This window comes from Electrona antarctica (genome assembly GCF_951216825.1).
Source record: "Electrona antarctica genome assembly, chromosome: 16".
Lineage (NCBI taxonomy): Eukaryota > Metazoa > Chordata > Actinopteri > Myctophiformes > Myctophidae > Electrona > Electrona antarctica.
The window spans coordinates 12,338,689-12,363,992 of NC_136797.1; the positions used below are offsets into that span (position 1 = coordinate 12,338,689).

The window sequence follows — 25,304 nt, forward strand, 5'->3', positions numbered from 1 at the left end:
ACGGGGGCGGCGCAAATAAGGCATGTGTGCAACATGCCAACTGTTTTAAAGTATTGTACAGTAACAACTAAAGTCTCTGTAATGTTTATGTTGTACGATTACTACAAAACAATCTAAAATAAAGGGATTTAAGATCATTAAAGCTGGGCTGTTGCCTGGGTCCAATGCATTTCTGCCTACTTCCGGTCCAGGATTTGTCCCTATTTGTTGTCCTCATTCTCAATAGAAGTCTATGTAGAAGAGCCGCCATTGGACTGAAGCCCCATGAAGTGAATGGAGTTTTCGTAACTCTGTCTTATACTCTATGGCTCTGGCTTGACCTACCTCTTCAAATGGTCCAACAGGAAGAGGAACGTGACCAGGTTGGGTTCTGGCAGCGACAGCAACAAGTTCAACATACAGCTCTCTTTGGCGACGCTGTCCGTCAGGGCTGCAGAAAACCACACGGTCGACATTAATCATCGTGCGATTAACAAACGGATGATAAAGCTGTTGTAAATAATGTCGTCGAATGATTTAAATGGTTTAAAAACTATGAACAAAACGGCAAAATTTCTATTAGCCAACTAACTTTCATGCATAACTTAAGGGCAGGCGACTTTCATTCATGCCTGTGGATTGCGGTTGATGTTCACAACGATTGAATCCATTAACTGTATTGTGCCAAATTATTAAACTGGGTAAATAGTAAATACTGTGACTTACTGATGCCCCCCGCGAAGCTGGGGTAGAGGTCGTCGGTGAACAGCGGCTCTGGCAGCTCTCTGAAGTAAAGCTTCAACGTCCCGGCGATGGCGTTCACGTCCATCTCGCTCATCATCACCGACACGTCCTTATTGTCTGTCAAGCAAACGGATGACAAATAGTGAGCATGGGGAGCACTGTGGGTGACGGAGGAGGAAGAGGAAGAGGAGATGACCAAAAACAAGACTTCATCTCACAACTGCAGCCTCACTCCCAATCTTCTTCCGTAGTCTGAAAACCCACCTCTTCAGACTCCATCATGGCCCGTAGCACTTGCCCTAGCCATGACATTTTTATGTAGACTTAGATAGCATTTTATGTAGACTTATATCATTTTTATGTAGACATAGCACTATAAAGTATACATGCATAGTTCCATTATATAGATATTCTACTATTATGTTCTTAGCTTGCGTATGATTTATGATAACTACTTTTTATGTGATGTATTGCCATGCTTTTTTGTTCTTGCTTAATGTAAATCGCTCTGGATTAAGAGCGTCTGCTAAATACCTAAATTGTAAATTGTAATAGGGCTTTCACTTCTAGTGATTTTTACTAGTTGCCTAGTTTATTAGTCGACTAGTTTTTGTTTGTTTGTTAATATTTGTACACAAAACTGTGTACATTGGTGTCTATAACTATAATCTACCTGATTGAGGCCTACAAAAACTAAAAACAAAAAAAATAATATATATATATATATATATATATTTTTCTTATCAACTAGTCAACTAGTACCAACGAGGTCAACTAGTGGATTTACTAGTCGACTAGTTGAATACAGGTCTCACAACCAGGTCAGAAGAACCAGGCAATAACCATGCTGCTTCTTCTCGTAGAGGAAGTTGAACACACACACACACACACACACACACACACACACACAAGCACACACACGAGCAAGCGCACGCACGCACGCATGTCGCACGCACGCATGTCGCACGCACGCGTCCCCGTTTTTCCTACCCGATTTTGCGCCAGTGAAAGAATATGAAAAGATACTCATGGAAAGGCTATATATTATTTTAAAAACCCACAACATTTTAAAATATGGAGATAGGAGGTTTCTGCCCCTACAGCCACCATATAAAGCTCTGCCAATAAAACATTCAGAACACACACAACTCAAAGGGTGTTAGCTACGACACATTGAAATAAAACATTCAGAACACAACTCAAAAGGGTGTTAGCTACAACACATTGAAATCGGTTAATAATTTCACGCCGGGGGGGGAAAGTCTCACTTCAGTGTACCCATGGAAGTACCAACAGTACTGGAACGGCATAATGACCATCTGATGAACAGAGAGACAGTCAACAGAACAGTATAAAAACAGTGTTCCGTCCCTTGTGATGGACGGTGATACATTCCTTGTCATCTATAAAAAAATCACACCCGTGTGAACTGAGTGGTGCAACTCCACCCCCCCCCCCCCCTCTCTCTCTCATTAGCAGGCAACAGTGCAGCACTATCTCTCTCTCTCTGTTTCTGGCAGCGCCCCTACTGGTACTCATAGTAACATAGTCACACACAAACATAGGTTAACATCAAGCCCCCAGTAAGGCTATCCAACGTTGAAGATGCCACTACCTACTGGCGAAATGTGGAATTGCAGCACTTAATGGAAGTGGACGGACGTTCATGACGTCACGTGAAAAGCCCGGACCTCAAAATTGAGGTCCGGGGCTAGGCTAGGCTAAACTTCCGCTCGCTCGAGCCATTGAGTTATCATTATACTTCCGGAAGTCTTCCGGGTGCTTCAAAACGCCACTGAGCAACTTCCACTGAAATGAATAGCGGGGGGGGGGGGGAGGCGGGGCTAACGCTCCAGTTCGGTCTCTATCCTTTATATACTCTATGGTTAACACGGACATTGCTGTTCCTTGGAGTGGTTGCACCACTCAAAAACATTCACACCTTGTGAGTGTCTGCCCTGAAACTGGGAGGTTGGGGGTTCGATCCCCGGCCGGGTCATACCAAAGACTGTAAAAATGGGGACCCAATGCTTCCCCTGCTTGGCACTCAGCATCAATGGGTTGGATTGGGGGGTCAAATTTACTAATCAAATGATTCCCGAGCGCGGCGCACGGCTGCGGCTCACCGCTCCAAGAGATGGGTCAAATGCGGAGAACAAATTTCACTGCGGTGACGTCACACGTGTGACAAATCGTACGACTTTGACTTTGATGGACGGCGATACATTCCTCGTCATCTTCTCAGCTTTTCTTCCGCACAGAAAATAAAATAGACGTTGAGAATCACTGACCTATACCAGTGGTTCCCAAAGTGGGGTCCGGGGACCCCCAGGGGTCTTTGAGGGAGTTCCAGGGGGTCCCCAGCTAAATGATAGTTTGGAACCAGATTTACCCTTATGGGTCTGTAACTCTCAACATACAGTAACAGAGTTAAATTAACATTCAGTTTTGGGGTCCCAGAGATAGAAATGCCATTATGGGTCCGTAGACTAATATACATGTCAAACTGGGGGTCCTTGAAATTAAAATGGTCGAGAATCACTGCTAGAGCCGTAACATTCTTCTCTTATGGGGGGGTCCCTGGCAAATCTTTTCTAATGGGGGGTCTGCGCAGCAGGCTAATGTGTCGATTTTTGGGGTCCTTGACGTGAAACAGTTTGGGGAACCACTGAGCCTATACGACGTTATAAAATCAGTACTCACTGGTGTCAAAAGCAGCCTTCAGGGCCTGGATGTCCGTGGCCACTCCCGATACCCGGTAGATGCCCACCTCCTCCATGCCCCGTCTCTCGATCTCCTCAAGGCACTGGCGAACAATGTAGGGCACCTTGGAACGCTCCCGCCTAAATGGAGAACAATCAGAGATGAGAACACACGCACGCACGCACGCACGCACGCACGCACGCACGCACGCACACACACAGTCACACACTCTTCAATTTCTTTATTTGAGTTCACATTTTATAAAATACATTATCATGGGCACAAATATTTTTTCAGTTGCTTTTGATATCCCACACACTCGAAACATCATGCGTCTCAGTGCTTGAGTCCAAACAAGCCCTAAATGTACAGAATATAGGCAACAAACACATTAACTATTTCACAGCCAACATTGGTCACTTCAGTCTGTCATATTACCAACACCCAAAGAAAGTCATGGGTACAAAAAGCACCTTCTCCTCCAAATAGACCGACTGCCTGTAATGGAGGAGATTGAACAGTATGTTGCGAGCTGCTTTGCTTTACACTTGGACATACCCCATAATCCACTAGCCTGCGGACATGGCCCAGGCTGCCAAATATAAGAACAATGAGCTGGCAGACGTTTTTATTTCCAGGAAGAATAGGCTATACTACTTGACTGGCTCTTAACTCACTTAGTCACTGTGGAGATCTTGACACCAAAGACACCCATGGGTTTCCTTGAAGGCATCCTCTTCAGGCTGAACTCTCGGCTGGTGAACTTAATGGAAAGTTTAACCTCAATCTAGAACGGAGGAGACAACGAGAAGGTGCTGTAAATTAACCACATGAACCCTAGCTAGCGTCCCTCCTACATTCGGCAAACATAGCTGATCTACAATCTCACAACGCATCGCAACGCAATATCTGATGTGAACTTGCAGATCAGCAACTATAGCTCTGGCGTAGAGAGAAAAAAGGTATATAGATTGTGTACAACACTGGAGGACATTACTGTAGTGTGTAGTACAACAGGAAACATGTATATTTTGGAAAGAGTCACCCAGTGTAATCCACTCACCCCGTTCATAGGAATGACGGTTCTCTGCCAGTCTTTGCAGGCTTGGAGGATCTGAGGCTCCAGCTGAATGGAAGAAGCATAATGAACATGAATCATATTGTCGCTGGTTAATTCATAACCACTTAAGTGCACAATACTAGAAATGTATTGGGAGTCAAAAGTATAATATTCGTCTCTGAAATAATTCTAAAAAAAATAGTAACAGTGAAGCACAAATATTAAAAGGTTTTACTTAAGTATAGTACTCAAGTAAATGTACTTGGCTGACTGTCCGCTGCTGTTTAGGCTGACGTCATTATTATTATTATGCTGTATGTGGTGATTACCATAGCAACCACTAGATGGAGCAGTGTGCCCATGTTTCATTTCTGATAGGCAGGCCTCCCATAGGCCAGTCAATCTAAGGCAAGCCTCCCATAGGCCAGTCAATCTAAGATTTGACCCAAAATAAATTGCAATAGTAATCGCTCAAGGTATATTTATGATCCTTAGGGTCATCCAAATAACATACTAAAAATGGATTATATACATACATTTTGGATCATGATAAATTCAGGGGTTGAATGTGGAAACTATAAGGCAAACATTTATAATTTGAATTATGCTTTAAGTAGCATGTGACCTGTCAAACTATGGGGTTTTCATCATTCTGAACCCATTCAAAGCATTAGCTTTGCACAAAAGAAACACTCCTTCAGCTAAAAACGGCCATAGCCGTCTTCACAAATGTGATGAGGTCAGCACGTTCTGGGTACATTTTGGCAAGTGGCTATATGGCCGAATTTAGCCCAAGGAGTGTTTTTCGTGCAAAACTAATGCTTGGAACGGGTTCAGAATCATGAATAACCCATAGTTTGACACGTCACATGCTACATAAAGCATAATTCAAATGTGAAAATGTTGCCTTATATAGGTTTTCAATGGTACCCCAACGTTATGGCCTACCATAATATCAGGAATATATTGGGGCGTGACAAACTGTATTTGTCCGTTTCTGCTCTTTGTAAGAAAATTAACAGATATGGTTTGGAGGAGCGCTTACAGACAATTACACAGAAGATTGACATTTACCATTACACGCACATGCACGCACGCACACACGCATGCACACACACACACACACACACACACACACACACACACACACACACACACACACACACACACACACACACACACACACACACACACACACACACACACACACACACACACACACACACACACACACACACACACACACACACACACACACACACACACACACACAACCAGCGTCCACTTCTATGCTTCTCGGAATATGGTTTCATTTTACGCTCTCAAGAGTTCAATTATTGTTAAACATCTGCATTACTTAATTTACTAGAAGTCTAAACAATTCGAGAATGTAGAATGTAGAATCATAGCCGACCACAAAATATTCTTTAGTTTTGAGCTATAAATGTCATCACATGGTGGTCCGTGGCTCAAATACCCAATAAATAATTGTTACTTGCTATGAAAACAGAGGACCCAGAATGGAAATAGGCCTGAGGGCTTTCTCACGTTTATAACCTCTGAGAGATGTATTTGTTGTGTATGTATGACTTGTTAAGTGCTATTGTGCTGTTTAACAATCAATCAATCAAAAACATACAGTATAGTAGTGAAATGTACATGCAGGTTTAGCTTCATATTATCACTGTCACCATGACTGCTTTCATTTAACATTATCCTGTTTGTGTGTGTGTTTCTGACACAATTACACTGAGTGTAATTGGACACGCCTGAATATTGATCTCTCTCACACGCGCGCGCACACGCACGCACGCACGCACGCACGCACGCACGCACGCACGCACGCACGCACACGTTAAAATTTGGACATATTATTGCTTATAGCTACTTTAATGGGTTCACTTCACCGCACTACAACCAGCCACACAAATGTGTAATTCTGTAATTCTACAGCACTTTGCGGCGACCTTTGACCCCCACAAGTATAGTCAGTCACACACACACACTCTCTCACACACTCTCACACACACACACACACACACACACACACACACACACACACACACACACACACACACACACACACACACACACACACACACACACACACACACACACACACACACACACACACACACACACACACACACACACACACACACAGAAAGAAAGAGAGAGAACATTATAGCAGCACGGTGGGGAGTTGAAGGAACATGAACACCCTGCAGGATGTTGTGGATCAAAGCAGAGCCCCATTGGCCAGCCTGGCCTGCCATCCTGGAGCACACATCTGCTCCACAGCCCTCCCTCCCTCCCTCCCAGACCCTCGGAGAGAGGTGCTGGCTGGGAAACGTTGCAGCGGGGCTGAAATCAGCCCGCCAACGGGCTTCTGACAGACATACACAGTAGTATAGGGGGCGAGGCTTCCCTCACTTTGAGTGGCTACCGAATTCGCGGAAGCCACGGGCGTCTTTCTGCCAGATTTACCCAGTCTGGTAACTGCCTTTCTGCCAGATTTACCCAGTCTGGTAACTGCTTTTCTGACAGAATTACCCAGTCTGGTAACTGCCTTTCTGCCAGATTTACCCAGTCTGGTAACTGCTTTTCTGACAGATTTACCCAGTCTGGTAACTGCTTTTCTGACAGAATTACCCAGTCTGGTAACTGCCTTTCTGACAGATTTACCCAGTCTGGTAACTGCCTTTCTGACAGATTTACCCAGTCTGGTAACTGCCTTTCTGACAGAATTACCCTTTTATATATAAAAGGGTTAATTTGGTTACCAACTCTCCATCATTTAGCTGGGGACCCCACCTGGAACCCCCCTCACCAAGGACCCTCTCTTCTGCGCTCACACGGGCAGCTGCAAAGACACACAGGCCAAGACACACAGGCCATGCCATTCCAAAGACACACAGGCCATGCCATTCCAAAGACACACAGGCCATGCCATTCCAAAGACACACAGGCCATGCCATTCCAAAGACACACAGGCCATGCCATTCCAAAGACACACAGGCCATGCCATTCCAAAGACACACAGGCCATGCCATTCCAAAGACACACAGGCCATGCCATTCCAAAGACACACAGGCCATGCCATTCCAAAGACACACAGGCCATTCCCCTTTTCAACGGAAGCCATGCGGCCAACATGAAGATATACAAAGATTACATCCGACGTTTGTGTAGCTGCTAGCAAAAAGGTCGAACAGGTTTCAACTTCCGCTAACAGAGACAGACAGTGGCGTGCACAGATAGACACTAGGGGGTGCTAGAGCACCCCCTGCCCTTTTGGCAATGTGCCCTTTTGAAAAAAGAAAAGAAAAAAAAACTTTTTTTTTTCTTCTTCTTTTTTTTGATTTTTCAAAAATAGCAGACCTACAAGTTCATAGCGCGCCACTCGGTGGCGCGCTATGAGCTTGTAGATCTGCTATTTTTCAATAGCTAAAGCATAACATAATGCTAACACCAAAAGGGGTTCCCGCCCAAAATGGATTAAGGCAACCGGCCGGTTCCACGCGCTGCACAAGGTGCCCTTTTTTAACTTGAGCACCTGCCCCTCTAAATGTCTGTGCACGCCACTGCGTTTGTGTAGCTGCTAGCAAAAAGGTTGAACAGGTTTCAACTTCCGCTAACAGAGATAGATACAAAGCTACAAAATATGCCGTGTAACTTGGTACCTTTTGTATCGTTTGTGTCTGCCAGTGTTGTGAACGAACGCAGAATCACTGCTCCCCCACAGTCTCTCTCTCTCTCTCTCTCTGTCAATTCTGAATGACTCTGGCGCTAATGCTGGGGGGTTGCCTTGGCAACAGCATTGCCAAATCCATTCAACCTGGGACCAGTCAAGCCTCATGGCTACTTTTCCGGACAATGCCTTTTTTTTTTTTTTTTCTCTCCTTGCGTGCGTTCTCTGGTGCTGCCGAGTGTGAACGATGATTGTGTGGCGCCGCCTGAATATGCAGGACCTGGCATTTTAAACACATGAATTATGGGGCTGCCACCTCCGTAGGGGCTGAATGGCCTGGCTGTTACCCTGTCTGTCACCCTTACATAACCCACAAGTTCACCGCTTACTCAACGTCTGGTTCGGGGGACCACCGAGGGGTTCCAAATGTGTACCCCCGGCCCCTAACGGGTCCATTTGGTTCCATTCGTACCTACCGCTCTCAAGAGTTATATAGACCCGTAAGGGTCTGTATGCTCTCAGAGTTAAATGGACACGGAGCGTTGCACAGTGTGTAGGTTGGGATCCCAAAGGAGACGAAGAATGGGATCCATTTGTCCTCAGTTACAGTCCCTTAACCCATTTAGGCCTGACGTTGAAATAAAAAAAAAATGTCTTCTAAATCCTCCAGTGGTGCTCAATATTTCATGTCAAGGACCCCAAAAACTATATGTAATTGGCCTCCGACCCCCATCTGAAAATATGTTGTTCCAGGGACCTTCCAGAAGCAAAGATTTGAGTTAAAAACGTTTGTTCTGAAAAGAAAATATATTCCAAATTTGCGCCACATTTTCACGATTTTTCAAAAATAGCAGACCTACAAGCTCGTAGCGCGCCACTCGGTGGCGCGCTACGAGCTTGTAGATCTGCTATTTTTCAACAGCTAAATTATAACATAATGTTTAAAACACCAAAAGGGGTTCCCGCTCAAAATGGGTTAAGGGTCCAGAGAAACGGCGTCCTGATTCATACCTTGTTGCACACCGATGCTGCTCACCGGATCAAACAATGTCTGCTTGAACATATATATATATATTTTTTCTCCTTTCGGATGTTACAACACTGCGTTGCACATTTGGCACATTACTGAACAGGAATGACAACAGTAAGCCTGACAATTGGCTTACAACGCAACACAAACGCAACACTCAACCCATTACATCATAACACCAATTAATCCAATTAAGTTAAAGCGCTCTATCGTGTCCAATCGGAGACATTCGCCAATCAGTGCTGTTGTTTTGAAGACATAATGTGGATTTTCATGACATGATTGCACGTATTATACAGTGGAAAGTACATTTACTCAAGTACCGTACTTTTGGGGGACAACATACTTTTACTTTCCGATTTACAATACTTTTACTTCTACTCCACTAGATCTTGGATCCAAATATTGTACTTTTACTCCCACTACACTACACTTTAGTTAGTAGATTTGTAGATTTTGATTATTATTACAAAACGTATGATTTGTAATAATAATCAAAATCTACAAAGACTTCTGCATAATGCATACTTTTGCTACTTTAAGTACATTTCGATGCCAATACCTTTGTACTTTTACTTGAATACATTTTGAATTCCGGACTTTGACTTGTTGCAACAGAGTATTTCTACATCGCAGTACCGATGCTTTTACTTGAGTAAAAATGTGAGCACTCTTGCCACCACTGTGCATGTGTGTGTGTGTGTGTGTGTGTGTGTGTGTGTGTGTGTGTGTGTGTGCGTGTGCGTGTGCATGATGTGTGCGCGTGCGTGCGTGCGTGTGTGTGTGTGGGCGCATGTGCGTGTGCATGTGCGTGTGTGTGAGTGATGATGACTCATAGTGTCGCTGCTGAGGAGGGTGACGTCAGTGACATACATCTGTGTGTGTGTGTGTGTGTGTGTGTGTGTGTGTGTGTGTCCCGTGTGTGTGTGTGTGTGTGTGTGTGTGTGTGTGTGTGTGTGTGTGTGTGTGTGTACATACAGGGATCTGGCCCTTCACCATGATGCGTATGTGCGTGCGTGCGTGTGCTGTGCACGCACGCATACATATGTGTACATACATACAGTACAGGGATCTGATGCGCGCGTGTGTGTGTGTGTGTGCGTAAATACACGGATCTGTACCTTCCCCATGATATGTGTGCGTGCGTGCGTGCGTGCGTGCGTGCGTGCGTGCGTGCGTGCGTGCGTGCGTGCGTGTGCGCGTGCATACGTACAGGGATCTGTCCCTTCCCCATCAGGCGGTCGGCGCTCTCCCAGTCCTCTTTGTTCTGCTTCTTGTTGTAGCACTTCTCAAAGCAGAGCAGCCTCAGGGTCTGAGAGCCCTCCAGTTCAATCTCAAACTCCTGAGAAGGACAAGACCACACAGAGAGAGAGAGAGAGAGAGAGAGAGAGTGAGTTGTGGTGAATGATGAATTGAACAAGGTGGACCCTCTTGTAAACAAGTGTAGTGCTTTATGACGTCGTCCACTCACTGTTACGTTTTTTTGTGATTGAGTTGTGCTTAAAATGTACTGTAATTCTGCTAATTATGTTAATAAATACTTCAATCAATCAATCAATCAATGGTGGCGGTTAGGTTTTCTTAAAGATGGAGTGCCACGATTTTTTTCCACCCTAAAACATGATCATCAGGTATTATTATAATATAAGGAGGAAGAACTTTTTCCAAAAAAAGTATTTGTTAAAATCATGCTTTTATGTGGACACGCCCACCAGTTCATTAAGTATGCCTGGTTTGCCTGGTGGGTGGTGATGGGTGGTGATCCACCTGAACTGAAGCCGCACCCACAGCTGTAGTTGTATGATAAAGGGGGAGGGGTTAGGGGAGGGGCTGATAGTGTGATCACTATATTACGGTTTATTTCATTGGCCCGTTTGACTGTCAAGGGTTCAGCCTCCAGGAAGAAACCCTGAATACAAAGTTAATACACCATTGCACATAAAAACGACTCCAGGGTGTCTAATGAAGTAGTCACCTCATAGACATTACGAAAAACTGGAAAAATACAAAAATTGTGGCACTCCATCTTTAATAGTTGGAACGGTGGGGCGTTGCTATAGGAACCGGACCAAAAAAGAGTTAACGACTAATATACAGTACGTAGTTTACCGGAGTGCTCCCCCCCCCCTCCCCCCCAGGGCTCTATACTAGAATGTTGAACACCAAATATCTTATTTTTGCCGAAAACAGCCGATCTACAAGCTCCACAACGCGTCGCGTTGCAACACGTCAGGTGAGCGTGTACCGTACATACATCAGCTATTTCCATAGAGCGTTCAACCCAGAATAGGTGGCGTGAGGCAGGGTCTAAGTGGTTCTGGTTCAACCCAGAATAGGTGGCGTGAGGCAGGGTCTAAGTGGTTCTGGTTCAACCCAGAATAGGTGGCGTGAGGCAGGGTCTAAGTGGTTCTGGTTCAACCCAGAATAGGTGGCGTGAGGCAGGGTCTAAGTGGTTCTGGTTCAACCCAGAATAGGTGGCGCGAGGCAGGGTCTAAGTGGTTCTGGTTGATGCATCACACAACCATCATCACACTGACACTGCACAGCTGAGCTGATCAAGGCTTATTAACCAATTTAGACCTGAGGACGATTCTACAAAATGTCTTCTAAATCCTGACAGTTTTCTGAAAAACCCCATGTTTCTATGTCAGTTGTTCTCAAACTATTTCATGTCAAGGACCCCCAGAATTATATGTAATAGGCCCGCCCCCCATCTGAAAATATGTTGTTCCAGGGACCCTCCCAGAAGCAAAGATTTGAGTTAAAAACGTAAAAAAAATATATATTAAAAGATTTGTGCCACATTTTCACGATTTTTCAAAAATAGAAGACCTACAAGCTCGTAGCGCGCCACTTGGTGGCGCGCTATGAGCTTGTAGATCTGCTATTTTTCAATAGCTAAAGTATAACATAATGCTTAAAACACCAAAAAGGGTTCCCGCACAAAATGGGTTAAGATGAACTAATTACGTAAAGGAAGCACGCTGCATATGGTCTGCACATCGTTCCAGGGCGCGCGCGAACACGCACACACGCGCGCGCGCACACACACACACACACACACACACACACACACACACACACACACACACACACACACACACACACACACACACACACACACACACACACACACACACACACACACACACACACACACACACACACACACACACACACAGCGTTGGTTCACTTAGCATTTGCACAGCATGTGAGTCATCATCTCCCAACATCAGCAGCTCCTAATTTATAGCCAACGTTATTTTCCACTCTGCTGAGCAAAAAGTACTCGGGAAGCCTTTGGATCCAGTGTTGTTTTGGTCGACTAATACTATGACAAAAAAATGTGTTCGTCGACTACCTTTTTTCACTGACGAAAACTAAATGGGAAACTAAACGAAAACTAAAGCTATGATGACTAAAACTAAGACTACAACAAATATAAAGTAGACTAAAATGTTAGAGAGGGACTATAGTGGACAAGAGATCCAGTATAAGTCATTTTACACTTGCTGAAAATAGCAAGTTAAGTGTAAAATTAGTCACTACGACCGACGGCATCATGGCCTGCCAAAGTCGACTAAAACTAGACTAACACTAAGACATTCCAGGTGACTAAAATGTGACTAAAAACTAAATGGAAACCTATTAAAAAAGACTGTGACTAAAACTAAAATCTAAATTTGCTGCCAAAATCAACACTGCGTCCTGAACAAAGGACAAAGAAGGGCGCAACAACAGTTTACCCAGCTGGACCAAAATACCCCCAGTGATTACATACTAGCCCAGGGACGTGGTGGGCCCATAATTCAGCCCGGGAAGTGGAGTTGCGGAGGGCCGCGCGCCTATTTTATTAATAAAATTAAAAAAACGGCTGGCCCGGACCGACCTGGACTGGACCGGCCGTTCGGGAGTTGTCCCGAATTTCCCAATGGCCAGCACGTCTCTGTACTAGCCTGGGGTCCACCTATGCTTTCTACGGCATAGGCAGCTCCCGGCAGGATCCGCCGGGAGAATCTACAGTAGACGCAGCTGCGCGACATGAGACTAATTAATTAGAGCGATAGAGAGAGAGAGGAGTGTGTGTGTCAATTTAACAAAGGTGCATACGATCAGAAATCAGCAGAGAGTGATCGACGTTTGCGCTACTGTACAGTATGCCGTATTGAAGTGGACTCGGACCCAGACTTTTTTTTTCTCTCCCTGGAAATAAAAACGTCTGGGTTTCCGAAATTCCGAGGCTAATTACATATTGATTAATTGCTGTACATTAGTAGAAGCGTCTTTTTACCTCGTTCCATTTGGGTTCGGTGGTGTAGCGATAGACTCTCGTCTTGGCTTTGTTTACGAAGAAGCCAAAAGAATCCACCTCTAATGTGCAGTACAGATCTAAAAGAGGAGAGAGAGCACAACAACATATATAAAGGAATAGAATACAAGATATGGGCTCAAACAGATATGGTGTATACCAGCATACAATAAGGTCAGACAAAGAGGTCCTTTGTCCACCAGTCAACTTTGAGGCTTAATCAGGTGTTGTAGTAGCCACGGGGTAATCTAGGCGGTGGATATTGCTCTTGTCTTCATGTCTTTATGTCTGTAAATTGTGTTATGTCAAATGTGTGTATGTGTGTTCTGCATACTTGGCCGCTGGGTCGCAAGACAAATTTCAGCGTGAACTGACAATAAAGTACTATATAATATCATATCATATCATATCATATCATATCATATCATATCATATCATAGGTATGACAGTTTGCTGAAAATGTTGAATATTATAAACTAATTTCCTGCTCTTTTTTGCCTCCATAAAATGTGCAAGTTCTGCCATTTAGGTAAAAATATGGCATATCTGGTTCATGTTGTAGTTCAAACAGATCTTCACAAGTGGTGGAAAATATATCTCTGCTGTCGGGAAGACACCAGGATATTTTTTGAAAACAAAGCAATACTGCTTTAGCAGACAGTCTGAGGGTCCAATGGAGTTAAGAGGTTTTGTCCAAAGCGTTTTTTAACTACTTTCCATTGGTTCAATATTTTCGAAACAACACACAGACGTAAAGGGTGTTCAACTTCAATAGCACCGATTTATGCAAAAGAAAAAAAATCAAAAACCTCATAAATGGAGTTAGGAGGTTTCCTCCCGAACAGTAACGATATGAGAAGTGATTTTAGTTGATCTTTGTGTGGTTGTCAGACTTCATGTAGTCAGTCTGAACAGTCATCTCTGACGCATCTGTGACTCCGTGGCTCTACATTTAGGCATGGTTTCTGTCTGATCCCAAATAATGCCCACATGACTGTCTAAGATATAACATCCAAGCGAAATATTTGATAGAAATTTGATCGAACTTGATCCCCCAGACAGGCAATAGCAAACACAGAGCCAATCTTAGACTCCTACAGAACCATGCCATAAAAAAATAAAATATCTTTTTTGTTATGCTGTACGGGTAGTGATACTTTAATCATGTTCAAACTCTCAATACTAATCTGAATCTTGGAACGTCATTATCCAAAATTATCTTCAATTAACTAGTACCAACAAGGTCGACTAGTGGATTTACTAGTCGACTAGTTGAATAGTCGACCTAATGCCCTAGTGCATGGAGGCTGAAAGGACGGAGTTCATCAGAGTTGACTCACTCGGCTTGGGCCGTGGCTCAGCGGTCCAGGCACCTTGGCTGGCAATCCAGTCCGGCAGTGTGCCGCAGGTTCGACTCCCGATCCCGACGGCCCTTACTGCATGTCACCCCCCCCCCCCCATCTCTCACCCCATTTCCTGTCAGCCTACTGTCTGTCCCTCCATAAAAATATATAAAATAAAGGCGAAAGCCACAAAAAAAAAAGAGTTGACTCACTCAAGCTCTGTTTGAGGCCGGAGGCGGAGTGAACAATTACATTCAAGAAGCCGTGAAGTCCAGGGGATTCATCCTCTGGAAAAAAAACACACACCACACACCACACACCACACACACACACACACACACACACACACACACACACACACACACACACGAGGGGGAGGATAGGGGAGAGCTTAAAGAGAGGTATGCAACTTCTTCTGTTTATATTGGAGGCAGTTTCATACATGGGAAGTGAAGACAAGAATAGAAAAGCGCATGTTAACCCATTTCTGGGGCGGGAACCCCTTTTGGTGTTTTAAAGCATTATGTTATGCTTTAGCTGTTGAACAATAGCAGATCTACAAGCTTGTAGGTCTGCTATTTTTTTGAAAAATCGTGAAAATGTGGCGCAAGTCTTTGAATATATATTCTTTCCCAGCAAACGTTTTTTTTAACTCAAATCTTTGCTTCTGGGAGGTCCCTGGAACAACATATTTTGAGATGGGGGTCCGCGGCCAAATACAGATAATTCTGGAGGTCCTTGACATGAAAAAGGTTGAGCACCACTGACATAGAAACAGGGTTTTTCCAGAAAACTGTCATGATTTAGAAGTCATTTGTAGAATCGTGGGAAGTCTAAATGGGTTAACATGCTGTACAGTACAGCAGGGGTTCTCAACGTTTTTGGCCGGGGACCCCCGGAAATGCTTTGGCAACGTCTCGGGACCCCCGCCCCGCCCCCTCCCGACCCCCAATATAAATTGACTGCTACAATAACCTTAAACCATTTTGGGCGGGAACCCCTTTTGGTGTTTTAAGCATTATGTTATAATTTAGCTATTGAAAAATAGCAGATCTACAAGCTCATAGCGCGCCACCGAGTGGCGCGCTATGAGCTTGTAGGTCTGCTATTTTTGAAAAATCGTGAAAAGAAAAAATTAAAAAAAACTTTTTTTGAAAATAATTTCGGGACCCCCCAAACTAATTTGGCGACCACCCGAGGGGTCGCGACCCACGGGTTGAGAACCCCTGCAGTACAGTACAGTGCATAATAACTATGCTGCATTAATGTACTTTTCTCACCGACATCACCATCTTCATCATCCTCACCACTACCACTGTCATCATCATTACAACATTTCATGTCTATTCTCTGCATTCATTGAGGAACCGGCGACCGGGAACTTTAAACATGAAAGCTGTGTGGTTGGTTGGGCATCCATAAATTATCCCCGTGATATATAATTTCTGGTAAATTGAGCATGAGTACTGGAGCACTGGAAAACTGCCCGGCCTGACACAGGAATACAGTATGTTTCTCTCGCGCACGCACGCACGCACGCACGCACGCACGCACGCACGCACGCACGCACGCACGCACGCACGCACGCACGCACGCACGCACGCACGCACGCACGCACGCACGCACGCACGCACGCACAGTGAGAAAGGCGGAGACAGGTATACCTTCTTTGTTAACGGTGAGTGGGATGTGGTGAACGGTCTGCAGTTTGACACAGGAATTGGTCAGCATTTGCAATTCCATGGAAGTCAAAGACAAACTCTTAACGCCTGCAAGAAAAAGCCATGGGTTGACATTGTCACGGAGGTCAGGTGTTTTTAATGTACAATAGAAAATATACAGTCTATATTTAAGGAAGCAGTTTGTACATGTGTACATGTCTCTTAAGAGGACCACTTCACCACTTGTCAACCTATCTTCATATAATAGGTCCTCTGGTTTCTGAACTGCCCACAGCCCTCCTATGAGACACAGATTGGTTTCTGAACTGCCCACAGCCCTCCTATGAGACACAGATTGGTTTCTGAACTGCCCACAGCCCTCCTATGAGACACATATTGGTTTCTGAACTGCCCACAGCCCTCCTATGAGACACAGACTGGTTTCTGAACTGCCCAACAGCCCTCCTATGAGACACAGATTGGTTTCTGAACTGTCCACAGCCCTCCTATGAGACACAGATTGGTTTCTGAACTGCCCATAGCCCTCCTATGAGACACAGACTGAGTAGATTATTAGTGAGGACCTATTATATGAAGATAGGTTGAAAAGTGGTTAACCCATTCTGCGGGAACCCCATTTGGTGTTGTAAGCATTATGTTATACTTTAGCTATTATGCTATACTTTAGCTATAAATAGCAGATCTACAAGCTCGTAGCTTGTAGATCTGCTATTTTTGAAAAATCGTGAAAATGTGGCGCAAATCTTTGAATGTATATTCTTTCAGAGCGAACATTTTAACTCAAATCTTTGCTTCCTTGCTTTCCTTGCTTTTTTTTTAAGAGTAAAGATAGCCTAATGTCAGCTGTCCAAATATTATTAAATTAAATTTCAGAATGGTATACCTGAGGCCTGAGGCCTACCATACCAGGCCTCAGGCCTGAGGCCTACCATTGCGTGGCACATCTATGCACGAAATGTCTATGTTCACAGGCTTCTGTGTGCAGCCTAGCGGAGCAACTGAGCATGTGCGGCACTACAAGTCTTACACATTATGCGTTTGGGAAACCCAGCCAATAACAGTTGTTCTATAATATGGAATCCTTACATTTCTTCTGCTGTTCCTGGATCATCTCCTTCCACTCGGCACGTTCATAGTCGGATGCAATCAAGAAGCTGTAGCTCTGAAATACACACAGCAAAGCAGCACAAATTAATCTGTGGTTTGACCCATTTTATAGGACTGAGACCAGATTCTACAAAATGTCTTCTAAATCATGATCAGTTCTGAAAAACCGCTATGTTTCTATCAGTGGTTTTCAAACTATTTCATGTCACCATGCACTGCATAGAAAGAACCACTGACATAGAAACATAGGGTCTTTCAGAAGACTGTCAGGATTTAGAAGGCATTTGTAGAATCGAGCTCGGGTCTAAATGGGTTAACCTATTCTAGACAGGAACCCCTTTTGGTGTTTTAAGCATTATGTTATGCTTTAGCTATTCAAAAATAGCAGATCTACAAGCTCATAGCGCGGCACCGAGTGCCGTGCTATGAGCTTGTAGATCTGCTATTTTTGAAAAATCGTGAAAATGTGGCGCAAATCGAACGTTTTTTAATCAAATCTTTGCTTCCAGGGGGTCCCTGGAACAACATATGTTCAGATGGGGGTCGGTGGCCCAATTACATATAATTTCTGGGGTCCTTGACATGAAATATTGAGCACCACTGATAGGGTATTTTAGAAAAGTGTCAGGATTTAGAAGACTTTTTTTTTTTTTAATTTCGACGTCAGGTCTAAGTGGGTTAAAGCATGCAAGGTGTTATCCTGACTGACTGACCTTGCCGTTCCTGTTGTGCAGTCTCAGGGCCGTGCCGGGGGAGGTCAGCAGGAGCAGAGACTCCTGCTCCGACAGCTTCTTCCTGAGACGCTCGATCACCTTAGAGCCTTTGTTGGCTCTCTGAAATCAGAGATCAATCACCTTAGAGCCTTTGTTGGCTCTCTGAAATCAGAGATCAATCACCTTAGAGCCTTTGTTGGCTCTCTGAAATCATATGACTATAGCTGATCTACAAGCCCACAACGCGTCCCACTGCAAAAAAAAAACTGTGTACATTGGTGACTATAATAATCTACCTGATCTTGAGGCCTACAAAATCGGGGGAAAAAAACAACACAAAAAAAACCTTTTTTTCTTCTTATCAACAAGTCAACTAGTACCAACAAGGCCGACTAGTGGATTTACTAGTCGACTAGTTGAATAGTCGACTAGTTTGCTTAATGCCCTAGTTTTCACTACATGGTGTTTGTGATATGAAATGTAAGCTTAGCCTAATCACAGTAAACATCATGTCTTCAGTCATTTTCAAGTTACTGTAGTCAGTACTAGTCACTTCAGTTCAGCACAGCTGTATTGTAGTATTGAATCGAGAACCATTTTGAATAGAGAATCGTTTTTGGATTGAGAATAGAGTTGAATCTTATCGTGACCCCCAAGAATCGGAATCGAATCGAATCGTGGGACACTCAAAGATTCACAGCCCTATAATCCCACCTCTGCGATGCCTTTCGGACCTCGGCCTGTGCTTATACCTCGTTCCCGTGGCCCCGAAGCTAGGCGTGCGTTAATGACGATAAAAGAACGACCCTCTCTCTGGTGTTATTAACATCGCTTAAATGATTAACCTTTACCTTCTCTCTCTGGATCTCACTGCGGAGGTGGGAGATCTTGACCTTCATGGCGTCCAGCTCCTCGTCAGGCACCTGGGGGATGGTGAGCGGCTCCGCCTCCTCGGGACACTGGGAGGTCAGCTCGGACAGGGGGATGTACCACTTACTGTCGTACTGCTGGCTTTTACTGCAGCGGGGACACCAAACAAAGGGGGGGGGGGGGGTATAAGCAGTGTTGATTTTGGCAGCACATTTATTTATTTTTTTATCATTTGTCATAGTCTTTTGAAACGTTTTCATTACGTTTTAGTCACGTTTTAGTCACCTGGAATGTCTTAGTGTTAGTCTAGTTTTAGTCGACTAAAATGTCATAAGATTTTAGTCAACCAAATCTACAGTTGATTTAGTCGACTAAGATGCATTTTAATGGCTGATTTTACACTTGCTGAAAATAGCTGATCTACAAGCTTGTAGGCTTGTAGATCGGCTATTTTCAGCATGCAACAAAGTGTAAAATGATTTTGTCTTTGATTTATACTGGATCTCTTAGTCCACTAGTCCCTTCCTATAACATTTTCGTCTAGTTTTTATTTGTTGATGAAATTGTCAACATATTTAGTCTTAGTTTAACACTTAGGCCGCTAGCATTTATTGAAAAATTAGGATCTAATTCACGCCAGCATTTTTTTAATTTGAGCTCTTATTTTGAAAAGCCGCCATTTCCGGTCCATGAGCAGTAGTCATAACCTAGGAAGCTACACAGACTCACGGAGCGGACAGGCCTTGTTTACCATCTGAAGCCAGACCGGAGCTCTGGAGAGCTCTACATCGTCCGATCTGTGCCGTCAAAGAAACGCTGTTTTGACCAAAATGCCATCTGGGACAAGGAATAGGAGATACAGGCGATTGAAAGAAATGGATAGAATGGATTATTATGGCGACGACGATCTAAGATGGGCGATCCAGTGCTGTGCTAACAACCAGTGGTGTGCCGTCAGGGCCAGCAAGGCCTTCTCTGCAGGCCCACTTGCCTGATGCAGAAATTTATTTTATTTTATAATACGTTTTTATTTTTAAAAAATATTATATTATCTATAATATTATATATAATTATAATATTATATTTATTTCGCTGCCACTGCACTGTTTCTCACTCAGACAGGCTGGATGCTCTGCTTCCATTCTGTGCAGGTACAACAGCCCTTGTTTTTTTTTAACCAATGAGATTATTCCCTTGTGTTGTCTCCGGGTAAAATTCTCTACCGGGAGGCCTGCAGAAACTCCAGTGAATCCCCTTGCTGTTGAAATGAATGGGGAGCAATATAGAGATTGACAGGTTCCTTAGCCAATCAGATTTCGAGTTTGCCCTGCTGGGCGTTTCTTTCAAGTTCCAGCGCCAGCTAGCAGGCCTTTGGTGACGTAAACGTCTTGCTTGGATCCCATTGCTGGGGGAAATATTGTCAAATGAGAAAAGAGAACTGGGTCTTTCAAACTTTCTGCGCGAGTTCCCATATGTGGGTTGATTGAGGAGCTAAATAGATTTAACTCACAAACAAACGCGGAAAACGGCTGAAGGAGGAGAAGAAACAGATTTAGTGGTGGATTTACAGTCAAAGCATTTTTCGAGAAGGAAGGACTTCAAGAAAAGCTTGCAGGGTCGACCATTGGTATGATGCAGGCAGCCATGGTAAGAATCTTTATATATAATATTTATATACATGCGATCGCGATGCGACGCAGTTTATTGATGATTGATCGTTTTATAGGCTATGGTTGTGGACTTCAGGACTTGTGGTTGTCCGTGCCCACAGTGTGTGTGTGGCCGAGTCTCATGTGGCTGTGCGCTGTGGAGCCACTTGAGTGTGTGTGTGTGTGTGTGTGTGTGTGTGTGTGTGTGTGTGTGCGTGCGTGCGCTGCGTGCGCTGCGTGTGTTTAGTCCCCGCCGGTGCAGCATAGCTGGGATATTACAGAGCCTGATCTGATATGAGTGTGGTTCAGTTCCACACTCATGTGGGGGGGGGGTTGTGTTGAAGGCGTAGTTCATTTCGGCACGGTCCGCCACTGCTAACAACACAGCTAGCTAACCGGCTAACGTGAGTAGCATTTTGGCTCAAGCAATCGAACGCGCTATAAAAGCTCAATTGCCGAAGGCCGTCGACAATGGCGTTAAGCGTCAGTATCAAAATTAGGCTTCAATTGACTTTAATCGTCGGCAATGGCGCGCTAAGTGTTAAGAGTCATCATAGCTTATAGTTTTCATTTAGTTTCCATTTAGTTTTCCTCAGTGAAAAAAGTCGACCAACCTTTTTTTCGTCTTAGTATTAGTCGACGAAAACAACACTGGGTGTAAGGGAATGAGAGAAGGACAAAGGGGGCATGCAAGGAGAAATGGAGGGGGGGGGGGGGGGGGAGTAAGACAAAGGAGCCAAGGGAGAGACTGCATTGATTGAGAAGGTATGAAAGGGAGAGTGGGAGTGAGAGAGAGAGAGAGAGAGAGAGAGAGAGAGAGAGAGAGAGTGAGAGTGAGAGTGAGAGCGAGAGGGAGTGAGAGCAAGAGAGAGAGAGAGAGAGAGAGAGAGGGAGTGAGAGCGAGAGCGCGAGAGAGAGAGAGAGAGAGAGAGAGAGTGAGAGTGAGAGCGAGAGAGAGAGAGAGGGAGTGAGAGAGAGAGAGAGAGAGAGGGAGTGCGAGAGCAAGAGAGAGGGAGTGAGAGCGAGAGAGTGAGAGAGAGAGAGAGAGGACAAAGGGAGGGGGCACGCAGATGTAATTTAACGTAAAAATAATGTATTTAATGATTATTTTGTTGTTATTTGTTTGTTTGTTTATGATGATGATTGTTCTGAACAGAATTCAAACCCGGATGATGTACTGTACTATGTAGCAATTATGTGGTCAGTGACTATGTCTGTGCTCCCCGGGGCAACCGTACATTATTATGCATTGTAAAGATTCTGTTTTTGAGAGCTCCAGATCCAAACTGTTCATTTGAGGGACAGAAGTATCGCTTGTGTGGGATGGAGGGACCCTGTCCCCCCCCATTGAAAATCTCTTTCAATTATTTTGGTTTTCAACCATACCTATACGTATCCAATATTTGAGTCTGTGCAAACAGACAACTAGGGGGGGCGCGCCCAACGCGTTTGCACAGCTTTTTGAAAACCTTATACCCATACCTACCACCACAGCAACATTCAGAAACTAGTCACCAAAAGCCAAATCTTTACAAGAGTTTACTAAACAAACTTTGAACTAAAGACAAACATTAAACCTGTGTATATAGGAGGTGCTAGCGCCCCTCAAAAATTAACTGTACACAGACGGACGGACGGACGGACACACACACGGACGGAGTGCAAAACGTACTCTCTCCCCATGCCTTCGCCCTGGTGGAGACAATAAAGGCCGATCTGCAACATGCCATTCAAAACGTACCAAATTGTAAACATGTGTGGTTAAGATACTGTAGCTATAGCACAACTCATCGGGTCAATCCCCTTACCCTCCGATCTGCTTCTTGAGTTTGGCGCAGAGCAGCAGGTCAGTGAAGAGGAAGACGTGCCGTAGCTTCCTGGCTCCCTCCACCAGCTCCACCATGTAGCTGTCCTTCAGCAGCTGGCGGTTCTGCAGCAACACAACACCACATGCAGAGAATGTTAGAGAGGCAGGGGATGAAATCCTCTTAAGAGGGCACTTTTGGACGAAAGAAAATAGCGAAAATAGCAGATCTACAAGCTCACAACGCGTCGCGCTGCGACGCGTTGAGAGCTTGTAGATCAGCTATTTTCAGGGTCGCAACCCAGCACTCTTTAGCAAGTTGGAGCTGCGGTGTGTAACGACTTGGATTTCTAAACAAATTTGTTCAACGCAAAATGCTGCGTTCAAGTTCAGGAGACTGAGGGCTCCATTTTCGTCATCGCTAAACCCCTTATCCCTAAACTTCTTTGACCTTTTTTTTTTTTTACTATTTTGCTAAACATTTTTGAATAGTTAAAATGGCCAGTCTATACCAGCTCACAACATGTCAATGTAGATTGGCTAGTTGAACTATTCAAAAATGTTTGTTCAAAATAGTAAAAAATAAATAAATGTAGGGATAAGGGGTTTAGCGGTGACGAAAATGGAGCCCTGAATGTTGCCTTCCGGTATGGCATGGAAAGGAGGGGCATGTGCATTTCTTTCACCATAGTATAAATGCTGCATTCGTGGTCTGGAAAGGGCAGTTGTTTTACAGACGGGTAAATGGGGCAGGGGCTGAAGCCCCCTTTGACGTCTATGTGTGCACGACGTGCACGTCGTGCACAACACAGAGAGCGTGGGGTCATTTCTACTGACCATGTGGTCAATAACTCAATGTAGATCAGTCCTCCAGATCAATAACTCAATGTAGATCAGTCCTCCAGATCAATAACTCAATGTAGATCAGTCCTCCAGATCAATAACTCAATGTAGATCAGTCCTCCAGATCAATAACTCAATGTAGATCAGTCCTCCAGATCAATAACTCAATGTAGATCAGTCCTCCAGATCAATAACTCAATGTAGATCAGTCCTCCAGATCAATAACTCAATGTAGATCAGTCCTCCAAATCAATAACTCAATGTAGATCAGTCCTCCAGATCAATAACTCAATGTAGATCAGTCCTCCAGATCAATAACTCAATGTAGATCAGTCCTCCAGATCAATAACTCAATGTAGATCAGTCCTCCAGATCAATAACTCAATGTAGATCAGTCCTCCAGATCAATAACTCAATGTAGATCAGTCCTCCAGATCAATAACTCAATGTAGATCAGTCCTCCAAATCAATAACTCAATGTAGATCAGTCCTCCAGATCAATAACTCAATGTAGATCAGTCCTCCAGATCAATTAAAGTGGCCGTTTTTCACTTCCAAATTCACACCACAAGAGCTGTTGGCAACAATGTGTTGCCGACAGCCTTATGGAAGCCAGATGAAATGAATCAAGAGGGACGTATTTGTCAGAAGAGGGCACTTATGGTGTTGTTGTAAGGACAGGAGCTGCTGACAACTATAATGTTAAATAAATAGGTATGGATAATAAATCAATAATACGGTTTGATCCTTGTGCGCTGCTGCATAGCTCTAACGTTGTCCTGGTTAACCCATTCTGGAACGGGAACCCCTTTTGGTGTTTTAAGCATTATGTTAGACTTTAGGTATTGAAAAAATAGCGGATCAACAAGCTCGTAGCGCGCTACGAGCTGGTAGATCTGCAATTTTTTTTTTAAATCTTGAAAATGTGGCGCAAATCTTTGAATATGTATTCTTTCAGAAACGTTTTTAACTCAAATCTTTGCTTCTGGGGGGGGGGGGGGGGAACTTTCCCCCGAGATTCCTTTGCGAAGCCCCGCGGAAGCATGAGCGTGCGTCACACAGAGCGCATGTTCGGGTCTGTAAGTCCCGGGAAAAGATGCGCTGTGATTGGCCAGTAATCACTTGAGTGGCAGCATGACGTAACGTGCCTTCCACACTTCCGGTGTACTTCCTCTCCCCAATGTAAATTCTTCCGCACCTCCTTCAACACACATCGCTCCAACGAACTGCAGCGGCCAGTGAGGCATCTATGTTTTGAGTGGTGCAACCACTCCAAGGAACAGCAATGTCTGTGACGTTAACCTATGTTTGTGACTATGTTTGTGACTCATGTGTGACTCATGAGTACCAGTAGGGGCGCTGTTGTGCCAGAAACAGAGAGAGAGAGGGATAGTGCTGTTGCCTGCTAATAATAAGAGAGAGAGAGAGGGGGGGGGGGGGGGGGGGGGAGTTGCACCACTCAGTTCACACGGGTGTGATTTTTTAAAATATCTATGGGTTAAAGGACGTGATTAACACATTTGGCAGAAAAGGGTCAGTTACCTTTCAAAGAAAAAGCAACACAGGGAAGTGAGAGAGGCTCCAAACAGACTCAAAAGGAGGTCAGCCCTGACTCACACAGTGCACCAGTAGAATCTTAACCCGTACTGGACGGGAACCCCTTTTTGGTGTTTTAATAAAAGATTATGTTTTACTTTAGCTGTTGAAAAATAGCAGATCTACAAGCTCGCAGCGCGGCACTCGGTGCCGCGCTGCGAGCTTTGTATAGATCTGCTAT

At 44.4% G+C, this 25,304-nt stretch overlaps 2 protein-coding genes across 4 annotated transcripts in view; one reads left to right on the forward strand and one right to left on the reverse strand.

Moving 5' to 3' along the window:
* The window catches only part of ak3 (adenylate kinase 3), a 465,380-nt gene that overhangs the window by 151,590 nt on the left and 288,486 nt on the right, over positions 1 to 25,304 (forward strand). The window lies entirely within an intron of this gene.
* bcr (BCR activator of RhoGEF and GTPase) overlaps positions 1 to 25,304 on the reverse strand; it is a 124,117-nt gene that overhangs the window by 1,911 nt on the left and 96,902 nt on the right. For all 3 annotated transcript variants that reach the window (XM_079524477.1, XM_079524478.1, XM_079524476.1), the window contains 13 exons: positions 22,689 to 22,810; positions 19,213 to 19,378; positions 18,362 to 18,481; positions 17,628 to 17,703; positions 16,524 to 16,628; positions 15,072 to 15,146; positions 13,499 to 13,596; positions 10,421 to 10,549; positions 4,490 to 4,552; positions 4,104 to 4,213; positions 3,427 to 3,566; positions 706 to 840; positions 325 to 430 (listed from right to left, as the gene is read on the reverse strand). In XM_079524477.1, the coding sequence (XP_079380603.1) occupies positions 325 to 430; positions 706 to 840; positions 3,427 to 3,566; positions 4,104 to 4,213; positions 4,490 to 4,552; positions 10,421 to 10,549; positions 13,499 to 13,596; positions 15,072 to 15,146; positions 16,524 to 16,628; positions 17,628 to 17,703; positions 18,362 to 18,481; positions 19,213 to 19,378; positions 22,689 to 22,810 (1,445 nt within the window). The remainder of the gene's footprint in view (positions 1 to 324; positions 431 to 705; positions 841 to 3,426; positions 3,567 to 4,103; positions 4,214 to 4,489; positions 4,553 to 10,420; positions 10,550 to 13,498; positions 13,597 to 15,071; positions 15,147 to 16,523; positions 16,629 to 17,627; positions 17,704 to 18,361; positions 18,482 to 19,212; positions 19,379 to 22,688; positions 22,811 to 25,304) is intronic.